The sequence below is a fragment of the Salvia miltiorrhiza genome, chromosome 6, assembly GCF_028751815.1.
Source record: "Salvia miltiorrhiza cultivar Shanhuang (shh) chromosome 6, IMPLAD_Smil_shh, whole genome shotgun sequence".
In the NCBI taxonomy this organism is placed as follows: Eukaryota; Viridiplantae; Streptophyta; class Magnoliopsida; order Lamiales; family Lamiaceae; genus Salvia; species Salvia miltiorrhiza.
Genome location: NC_080392.1, coordinates 8952482 through 8963377, shown reverse-complemented (window position 1 = coordinate 8963377; position 10896 = coordinate 8952482). Strand labels below are relative to the sequence as shown.

At 34.5% G+C, this 10896-nt stretch overlaps 1 protein-coding gene across 1 annotated transcript; it reads left to right on the top strand.

The window, feature by feature from the left end:
• The first annotated feature begins 799 nt into the window (after positions 1-799).
• Positions 800-9702, top strand: LOC130988469 (ATP-dependent DNA helicase Q-like 3). The gene is made up of 19 exons (XM_057912329.1): positions 800-935; positions 1227-1381; positions 1534-1641; positions 1762-1769; positions 1871-1954; positions 2278-2418; positions 2539-2573; positions 3561-3644; positions 3935-4023; positions 4402-4554; positions 4630-4730; positions 6188-6337; positions 6420-6512; positions 6586-6651; positions 7163-7296; positions 7578-7672; positions 7863-7993; positions 8667-8773; positions 8869-9702. Exons 2-19 carry the CDS (start codon positions 1231-1233, stop codon positions 9299-9301), a joined length of 2163 nt encoding a protein of 720 aa, XP_057768312.1. The 5' UTR covers positions 800-935; positions 1227-1230; the 3' UTR covers positions 9302-9702.
• The last annotated feature ends 1194 nt before the right edge of the window (positions 9703-10896 follow it).

Below are 10896 nucleotides of genomic sequence, written 5' to 3'. Positions count from 1 at the left end.
ATGATAAAAATTTTAGATCCATAGATCATATTAACGATTTCTCGACAAAATGAAAAGGTTTGAATTAACATTTTAAGCATAACCAACTGCAACACAAACTAATTGAGAAATATGAGAAAAATGAATTTTGTGAGAAAAAAATGAATTACGTGGAAAAATTATAAGAATATTAAGTTCATGAAAAAAACTAGAAAATACTAAAAGTTCGTGTATTTACACGCAAATAACCCAAATTTAAAATTGACATTTGTACGCCACATACAATAGTATGCCACGTAAAAGTTAAGTCAGTTACAATTCGATCAAAATTGTTCGCCGAGGAAAAATCAGACGAGCACAAGTTCATGTATAGGTGGGGGAAACGGGTCGGGTTCGGGTACCCTATCCAAAAAAAATCGAGTCTCGACTTCGCAATAGAGACACTCACAACTCTCTATTACATGATTTGATCGAGCATGTATGGCAAAAGTTTGGCAATGATAATTAAATGCATAGTATGTATTATTTTTTCTATTTCAAGTTTGGATTGTTGTAATTTATATTTTTAGTTTGTCGTAATTTAAATTTTTATTAATTTTAATTAATTTTCCTTTTTTACACATCACTAATATTCATCCCAACTCAACAACCTCTATTTTTGTTGATTTATCAATGACCATCTCAACCACCCAACTACAATATTATATATATATATATATATATATATATATATTATTATTTTTAATCGTAATAATTTTAGTAATATTAAATATAAATTAATTGGGTGGTTGCCTTGTTGCTTAAAAAAAAAAAAAAAAAAAAAAGTCTTATGGTTTTCCTTATATGCATTTAGTCTGGTTTCCCCTCCAACTCAACTACAACAATTCCTTCTCACATTAACATAAGCTTTTCTCCAAGAACAAAACTAGTACGACGCCATAAACTGCTCTCTCAAGGTTCTATTTCTCGCATTTATCAATTACGAATAATCCTTCTCAATTGTTTATGATTTACTTTTACCATTAATTTTGGTCTCATGGTGTATCTCAAGTTGGAGTATCAATTCTGATAATTAAACAGCGAAAATTCCCGCCTGAAACTGTTATAGTTGGCGAACAATGAATTAGAAAATAATCGCTAAATGATGGTTTACATTATACAAAAATTAATTGTCCCCAATAACATTACAAATCGCTGGGGTTCCATTAAGAATTTACTGCATGGTGGATATTTGCGTTTTGATGCAGGAAAATGAGTAAATCAGCATTGCCCCTGCAAAATGTGCGTGGGCCGGAGAAGCAGGTGACCAAGAAGGAAGCTTTGGTGAAGCTTCTGCGGTGGCATTTTGGTCATTCTGATTTCCGAGGGAATCAGTTGGAAGCCATTCAAGCTGTTCTATCAGGTCCCTATTGTTAGGCATATCTCAAATATCACATATGTATGTATGTATGTATTCTCATGAACCTCTGTTGGGGATATGATCAGTTTTTTCACTGTTAATGCAGTAGGACAAATTCACTTTATAATTGTAGTATACTGTGACCTATGCTGCAGGTAGAGATTGTTTTTGTCTGATGCCGACAGGTGGAGGAAAGTCACTTTGTTATCAGATTCCTGCCCTTGCGAAAACAGGGATTGTGCTTGTTGTTAGTCCTTTGATAGGTAAACGTGACCTTTATTTGTTTATTTCTGATATATTATGAAAATTATGCTGCACACGTTCCGCCTTTGTGAATTTCAGGACATTTGATGGCAGTCACTGCATTTTCTTTTTATTGTCAGCCCTCATGGTGAGCAGACTTCATCTTTATATTCTTATTGTTTAGAAATATTCTTCAAATGCAATTCTTTTGGTTTCTTTGTTCAATACAAACATTTTTTTCTCTCTCAGGAGAATCAAGTAATGGCATTGAAAGAAAAAGGGATTGCTGTTGAATATCTCTCTTCAACTCAGACTGTCAAAGTCAAGAATAAGGTATTATGATAATCTTGTTTAAGTAGTACTGGGGGTGAATGTGATTGCTTAATCTACTGATTTGTGGATGCAAAAATCATTTTGAACTCACATAAGTTAATCAACATTCTACAGTTGTGCAATGAGTCAATGACCATTATATTGTGTAAACTAGTTGTTACTTAGTGGGGAACATCATTGTTTAGTGTAAAAGAGGATTACGTTAAGTGAATATTTTCTAGGCGAAGAATGTTTCTACAAGTTCATTTTCCATCTCGTTGATAACCCTACATGTTTGGTGAAAATGGTGAAGAAAATCTTATTGATTACTTATTGATGTGCAGATCTATGAAAACCTTGAATCTGGAAAGCCATCTTTGCGTTTATTGTATGTTACACCTGAACTGATTGCCACATCAGGATTTATGTCAAAGCTGATGAAGATTCATGGCAGAGGGTTGCTAAATCTTATAGCAATTGATGAGGTCTAAAATCAAACAACCCTTGAAGCATCTCATACAAATGCTTCTAATGCAAACACATAAGCTTATGTTTTCGTAATTAATAAAGAAAATGATTTTACTTACACTTGCACTTATTGTTAGGCACATTGCGTATCAACATGGGGCCATGATTTCAGGTTGCTTCTCAAACTTCAACTTGTATCTCCTACTTTAGATAGCTCTTTTGCTGAAGAACCCTTTCTTGTGATTTATCCGCTGTCGCTATGTAGGGCAGAACATGAGCCAAGCTGAGCTGTTCAGCTTGTTTAAGTTTTGGCTTGAGCTCAATTGAAGCTTCCACAATTTAACTCAGTCGAACTCATTTCTAAATAATTAATCACATCATATGTCTTGCCTATCTTGTTAAACGAGCCTACTTTGAGATTGGCTTCTTAAGCATATAAACAAGTTCTAGGTTGAGCTATATAATAATATGAATGGAATATGACCACATTTAAATGTATAAAATGGGAAATAACAAATGAGTTAAGCTAAACTTGAGCTTGAACTCAGCCAATTACTCTTAGGCTAGTGCTTGTCAAGATAAAGATTGATCTTCAAATTAGTTTTCCTGTCTTTTATCTTTTTTGGTGGGTTGAGAGACAAATAGCTTGAGAACAGGTTGATTCATTTATATACGTATAATCTTGCCTCTAGTCACAGTAAAATTTACTTTTCATGCTACAACAACCGTTTTAAGAGTATAAATTGTTTTAACTCTTACGTTATTCTTGAAACCCGTTTAATTTTAGAAATTTCATTATGTGTTTCCACTCAGAGTCATAACAATAAGTTCATAGTTCGGGTTATGCATTCAAGGTCTTTGAAATCCATGCAACTAGTGTGCACAGGTCCTCCATATAGAATATAAGTTCGTCAATACATACTGCTCTATACCTCGATTTGTCTGAATATCGTTGTTATTTTTCTAATTAATTACATACTTTATATTTACTCCCGACTCTAATCAATATGTCATTGATGTATCCAGACACATCACAATCTCTTTTGCCTCTCTTAATTTTTTTTAATCTTTATGCATGCATGTATTTGTGGTTGTATACTCACCTTATACTGTTAACTTGTAAATGGAGCTGACCTGTTCTGGTGTCGACTTATTCTAGGCCAAGCTACAGAAAGCTTTCTTCTCTGAGGAATCATTTACCTGGAATACCAGTTCTAGCATTGACAGCAACAGCTGTTCCCAAGTGAGTTGTGATCAAACATTCTTTGAGTGGCAACAAGTTTCTGTTATTACTATTATTAAAGCTTTGCAATCATTTTAAATGATTTCAGATAACTGAGTTGCTACAATTTGTTCTTGGATACTATTCGTACTTGTTCATTTAAGTTTTCAGGATATTCGACTAGAAATTAGAAACCCCTAACCTTTTTAAGTTAATGTTAAATATATCCGGAGTTTACTTTTCTCCTCCAATTTGAAAATATCTTTACATGAGAAGCAAAAGCGGAACCTTTATATTTGGTACTTCTGCAGGGTTCAGGAGGACGTGATAGAGTCCTTGTCTTTGCAGAAACCTCTTGTTCTAAAGTCATCATTCAATCGTCCAAATATTTATTATGAAGGTGTGCTCCCTGTAGCTTGATTTTGTTTGCCAAGCTTATCTCTCTCTTAATGCTTCTATCCCTGCCTACTTATCATTTTTTTTAATCTGAAGGAGAAAATATATATATTCTTTTAAGTTTTAATGTTTCAACGGTATAACAGTTGCTCATATGTACATCATTTAAACAAATATCCAATCCAATGATTCACGTTTCTTTTGGGATCACAAATTCCAGAATCATGAGAAATTAGTCACAGGAAATTAATTATTAGTTGTGATTCCATATGATAAAAGCTAGTTTTGGATGGTGGTGCTTATAAGCATAACTGAATAACTCCCTAGACCTGGCAAAGTAAGAATTATGTCAACTCTGACATGTCTCTCTTTCATCATGCAGTTCGTTATAAAGATCTGATGGATGATCCATATTCTGATCTTTGCAATTATCTGAAGTCCTGCGGAAATGTTTGTGCAATTGTTTATTGCCTTGAGCGCACAGCTTGTGATGATCTGGCAGTCCACCTATCTGCAAAAGGAATTCCTTGCTCAGGTATTGAAACTATTTTCTTAACTTGTTCTGGACGTATGATTTTCCTAAATGAATTTCTTTTTCTTCCACTTTTAGCATATCATGCAGGATTGAACAGTAAAGTCCGGAGTTCTGTCTTGGATGACTGGATCTCCTCTAGAACACAAGTAGTTGTGGCTACAGTGGCTTTTGGGTATGCTCATCTTACTTTCTTTTCACTCTTTTTTTCCTTTTGTGTGTGTATTTGGTTTTCCTTGCGAAGTGATTTGTTATTTACCTGTTATACTTGGTCCTCGCTTGACTCCAGAAAAGCACATTGTGATTGGTTACTCCCGATCATTAATTCTTGGAATATATATGGCATGAGAGACGCCCAACGCCTATAGGCTAGATCAGACAAAAGTATTGATACAAGTAGCATGGGTTGCAAGAGAATTAACTATGTACTTCAGTGGGCTTGAGAGTGGAGCCTAACAAATTTGTCTCAGGGACCAGTCAATAATAAATACCACTGAGTTCAGATTTCAGAAGATGTAGGTTATTGATATAATTGTCTGCATTTTGTTAGGATATTGTGTCTAAAGCACGAAACATTGCATAACTAATTCATAGTTTCTGTGAAGGGATTTACTTCTAAAAAATCTAAAAAATGGTGTTTAGTTGTTTAGTTTACATGTGACCACTTAGCATATTGTTCCAATTTAAGATTTTATTAAGTCAGAAGTGTATAATAGTCTTAAGATATGCATCTTTAGTACCCCCCCCCCCCCCTAACAGCTACATTTGACCAAACCGCGAAGTGTGCCTTAGCCCTACATACATGTTTGGTTTATTGAGTTGTAATTTCCAATAGGATTGTGTGTGCATATGATGCATGTTTGATCTGTGTGAAGTGACTGAAGTTATTATATTCTACTTATACGAAGATTATCTGATTTTCATTAGATTTTCAAATCTTAATTTTTTCTGATTACTACTTGGTTCTCTTGAAGTTCATTTTAGTTACGAAAACGGATAAGATAAGTTGTAGTCATTGAATTTGGATTTTGTTAACATGATTCTTCAGTTGTGCAGAATAGGGAGTTTTGTGGTTACTTGAGTGACCAAATTAATCCCTTCAGTTGCTGACAATTAGCTAATCTCTTAATTTTGTGAATTGACTTTATCAATTACATTGATCAGGATAAAATATTAGTAATAATGAGGAAGATGGTATGAATTTTGAGCTGATATGAGAAATTATGTTACCTCCGTATCTTATTTTAAGTGCCTGGAAGAATGCCGTAGCAATGAACTTTATGACTCACCTTTTGGCTTACATTTAGCTATTTCCTCTTGCACAAGTTCTTCAAGTTTGAAAAAACAATTGCACGCTCCTTAGTGAAATTGTATTTCATGCCTGTGCAATGTGTTGTGTCTTAACATGTATAGTGCACAATTAACTTCAGGCTCTTTTGACTTTGTTATTGTTTTGGTCACGGAATCCTGTCCCGGAGATATCCTGTTGCATTCACAGTTTTTGAGGCGGTGATTTTACTGCAGGATGGTAAGCACATTCTTAAGAAAATGCATAGTAGAACAAAATGCAGATTATTTTAGCTAATGGAGACTAAAGAAGATTTCCACAAATGAGGCATTTATATAACAATTTCAGGGTATAGATAGGAAAGATGTCAGAGTTGTTTGCCATTTTAATATTCCCAAGTCCATGGAAGCCTTCTACCAAGAGTCAGGTCGAGCTGGTCGTGATCAATTGCCTTCTCGAAGTCTGTTGTATTTTGGAGTTGATGATCGTAGAAAAATGGTTGACTATCTTCCTTCCTGCGAAATTACTTATTTAAGTTTCCACGTATACATTGATTTCATTCTGAACTTTCATACTGCAGGAATTTATCCTGGGTAAGGCCGCAAACAAGAAATCACATTCTTCAAGCTTGGAGGAGGGTTCCCCCAAGAAGTTCTTAGCTGAGTTCCATAAGGTAAATATCTGTTCATCTGGGTTAAGATTTGTCTCTTTTTATATTAGTTGAGCCTTGGTCTTTGCTACATTAGATGATTGAATACTGTGAGGAGGCAGGCTGCCGGAGAAAAAAGATCCTTGAAAGTTTTGGGGAAGAGGTACTTGACACCAGACTGATTAATATTCCTTACAATTTTAATGGGTGTTTGGCTGAGATTATAAGCTCTTTAAAATGCTTATAAGTTGTTTAGGAGCTTATAAGCTCTTGAAAAGTGTTTGGCAAAATAAGCTACTAAGCAACTTATAAAGTGTAAAAATAAGCTTTCAAAAAAATAAGTTCCCCACCCAACTTATTTTTTCATAATCTTATAAGTAACATTCATTTTACAAAAGAGCCCTACTGTGATTTCTTATTTTCAACGTATATCTTTCCAATTTCATCTCTCTTCAATTTTCTCTCTCTAACTCACAATTCTGTCTTTATCTTATAAGCTCAATTACCCAATACTTTGACAACTTATAACTCTTGAATTATTACATCTAATAAGCTATCGGAGCTTAAAAGCTCTTTAAAATAAGCTTAGCCAAACACCCCCTTAGTTTGGCTTTTGTAAAACTGAATCAATTGATACATATTGACAAGATACAATTATCTTTCTTTGGAAGCAGGTAACAGCATCATTATGTGGGAAAACTTGTGACTCTTGCAAACACCCTGATATGGTCTCAAAGTATCTGGAGGAGCTTACAAGTACTGCTGCTTTTCAATATAAAAATGGGTCATCTCGAATATACATAACCAGGTCACTATTTGGTGATTCCTTATCTGTATTACCACACACGTTTGTCACCTTTTTATTATGTTGTTGCCATTGCTTCTGCATCAAGAGGTATTTCTAGCTTGCACTAGCTTTTCTAATATCATTAACACGTACTGTTATTTACCTTTGTTACAAAAAGTGTGGATTTGTGGTAGTCATAAGTCTAAAGGTAGAGCTATGGTTTCTGTATTGTTTTGATAAGCTTCTTTACCTTACATTTCAATCTGTTCACATGTACTGATTTATTTAGTATCATCATGCAGTGCTTCAGACACCTATGGTGATGAACAATTATCAGAGTTCTGGAATCGAAATGATGAAGCTAGTGGATCTGAGGAAGAAATTTCTGATTCTGATGGTAAATCTAAATAAAGAACTAAATGTCCAACATATACAAGTGCTTGATAGTAAAATATGCTTTCTATTCCGTGGTGTAGCAGGCATGGTGGTCCTCTCTGTTATTTCTTCTTTTTGTATATATAATTTTGTATAAATTATAAACAATGAACAATCTTTCTTTTTGTAAACCTCTTGATATCTGTCTTCAGATGCCACAGAAATTGCAAAAAGTGTAGCAAATTCAGGCAAATCATCCAAATGGAGACTAGATGAAAGAATGGAGTCATTGCAGCATGCGGAAGATAATTATTATCGGAGTAAAGATAACCAAGATAAAAAGGTTAACATGGACTCTATTACCCAATTTATCATAGTTGCTTCATTAGTTTTACTTTTTCAGGTTAAACTAGAAGGTAGTCATGTGACTCATGTCTGATACAATTATAAAGGTAATGCAAGAAGTTTCAGAATGAAAATATCAATTAGGGGGGGGGGGGGGGAGGGTGATGATATTATTTATCTTATTTGTTGATTATAGTAAAGCCATACCATTCAGAGCTATTCTGGCAAGAGGTATTTGCCTTTTCTATAGTTGCCAGTTTTCACTTTCTGTTCCAGCTTCTGGTGAAGGTAGGACTTTAAGAAACACTAGACAGTCAGTAAATGTGTGCATGTGTTGGCCTAGTGTGGTTAATGTCTGAGGCCAAAAAAATATTTTTTTAAAATATTTGTTTCTCCTACCAAAAAAAAGTCAGTAAATGCTATTGTCTATAGACATGGCGGTTTGTTGAATTCTCTCTGATAACTTATTGACATTCTGTATGTTATTGAAGAAATGAAGGTTGGTTCTTTCTACTTTTTCTTGGATTTCTGGTATTGTATTCAGACATAGAAAGTTTATTAGATGCAAGAACTTCATGATATTGAATCTTTTTCAAGCTTGTTGTATTCGGATCCCTGCTCATTTTGTGACTAAAATGTTTCACTTGTCACTATTCCTTTTATATTGGTAGGTCAATAAGGTGGACAAAAATTCCATACCCGGGACACTTAGAGATTCAGCAAAGCAGAGGTTACTAAATATAATGAAGCAAAACCAGCATCTTTCCAGCACTTCAAAGTATGCTTCCCTCCTTATATGCTATTAGGTGAATTGCTTGAGTGGCTGTATCTTTTATTCACTAGAATTTTTTCCGTTTAATGAAAAAACTTCAGGGTTGACTTTGTGACATCTGCTGAGACACTCGAGATTGAATGTTACCAGAAATATGAGAAAAGCGGGAAGTCATTTTATTTATCCCAGATGGCAAGTACCGTTAGATGGCTGTCAGCAGCGACCCCTGATGAACTAACAAAAAGAATTGGTACCACTACTAGTATGTCAACAGAGGCTGTTAAACCTGAAGCAGATTGCTCTTTCTCACCATCCTCATCATTCATCTCAGCAGTCACACCAGCTCATGAAGAGAATGGAAGTGGTAGCATTGAATCAAATTCTGCTGTTCTCGCGGATACATTACCGCCACCAATTTTGTCATTCTCAGAATTCATAAACAGGAGAAAAGCAACGGATGAGCAGGTTTCAACATCTAAAAGACAGCCCAAGGATGGAGTTAGCCAAGGTATGGAGAAGAAAGCTAAGTCGTAGTCTCTTAACTACGACTGTGGCGTCATTTTCGATTTATGGATGGTAGCATGGAAACATATTAATTTCTAATGGAAGATCGGAAGAAGATGCCAGTGATACAAGGTTAGAGAAGTAGAAAATGTGGAGAAAACGTTTTCTCAAAAAAAATGTGGAGAAAACGGATGAGAAGAGATGCATGGTTTGATAAACTATAATTCGTTGAAGGAATCTGTCATAATATAGTAAGCTGCATTTCTGGAATTTGAGAATTTGATGGAAGTAAATCTCAATCAACTTGGGTTGCATTTGGATCGAACAATCTAGAGATGTATTAAAATCTATAATCATAACTCTCTATCGGTAGTTGCTGAGTGGCCTTTTGAAAAAAAAAAATAATAATAAAAATGACACGTTATGAAATATGTCCTCATGAAGCACAATGATTTCTCTATGACACGTTATGAACTTATGAATCTTTTGTGAAAGTAGTGGATTAAAAAAAAATGAATCTTTATCACGTACGTGATTCGAATTCTAAATCACGAATTCATTTTAGTAAATGACAAATGCATTGCAGATCTTTACAGTTTGATTGTTGAAAATGATATATATTTTATATAATCTATACTTGGATTAATTCGAACCATTCTTTAGCGTAGGGTTATAATGAGAACATTCATTCTTAGATAAGAGTAAGAATTAGATTCAACCACTAATCAAATTAGATTGTATAAACATGATTAATTTTGAAAAAAAAATCAAAATAATTTGCGATACCTTATTCAAGAATAATGTAATAATTTGTGTGCACATGAATACATTATACCAACATTTGTGCTCTGTAATGCACGAGAAACGTTTATATATATATATATATATAATTGTTACTAACTTAATACTTAATTAACATATTTGTAAATATTACTTTAACTAAATATAGAAAAATTCACAATAATAAAAACTGATATTATGTAAAAGAAAAAAAAGTAACAAAATAAAATAAGTTAGAAGAAAAATGAAAATGAAAATAAATATAAAAAGAATTGAAAAATAGATTTACGTTGCGGGCTATTGGTGTTTCACCTAGGATTGCTCCGCCTCTGGAGTCTATCTCTGTGCATTGGTGCCTCCAGCTGCTCCTTGGATGAAGGTTAATACCGATGGTTCAGCCATGGGAGCTCCGGCTCTCATTACGGCTGGTGGGGTTTTTAGAGACAATTGGAGTTGGGTCAGAGGGTGTTTCCATGTGAAGGTGGCCATGGCTACGCTTTTGAGGCTGAACTTTTAGCCGTTATCACCGCTATTCAAATTGCAAACTCGCGTTGTTGGTGCGCGCTTTAGATCGAATCCAACTCGACGTATATCGTGCATCTTCTTAACTCTCGTTCTAACGATGTTTCTTGGAGATTTGCTGCCTCTTGGCATTTAATTCTTAACATTCTTAATGACTTTCGTCTTATTGTCTCTCACATTTATAGGGAAGGGAATGTTGCTGCAGACATTATGGCAAATCCACTTAGAGAAGAGGGCTGGTTGCCGCATGAAATTGCGGAAATAAAGCAAGCTGTTCGTATCGACATGCACACGCATAGTCATTTGTGTTTAAAGAACTGATG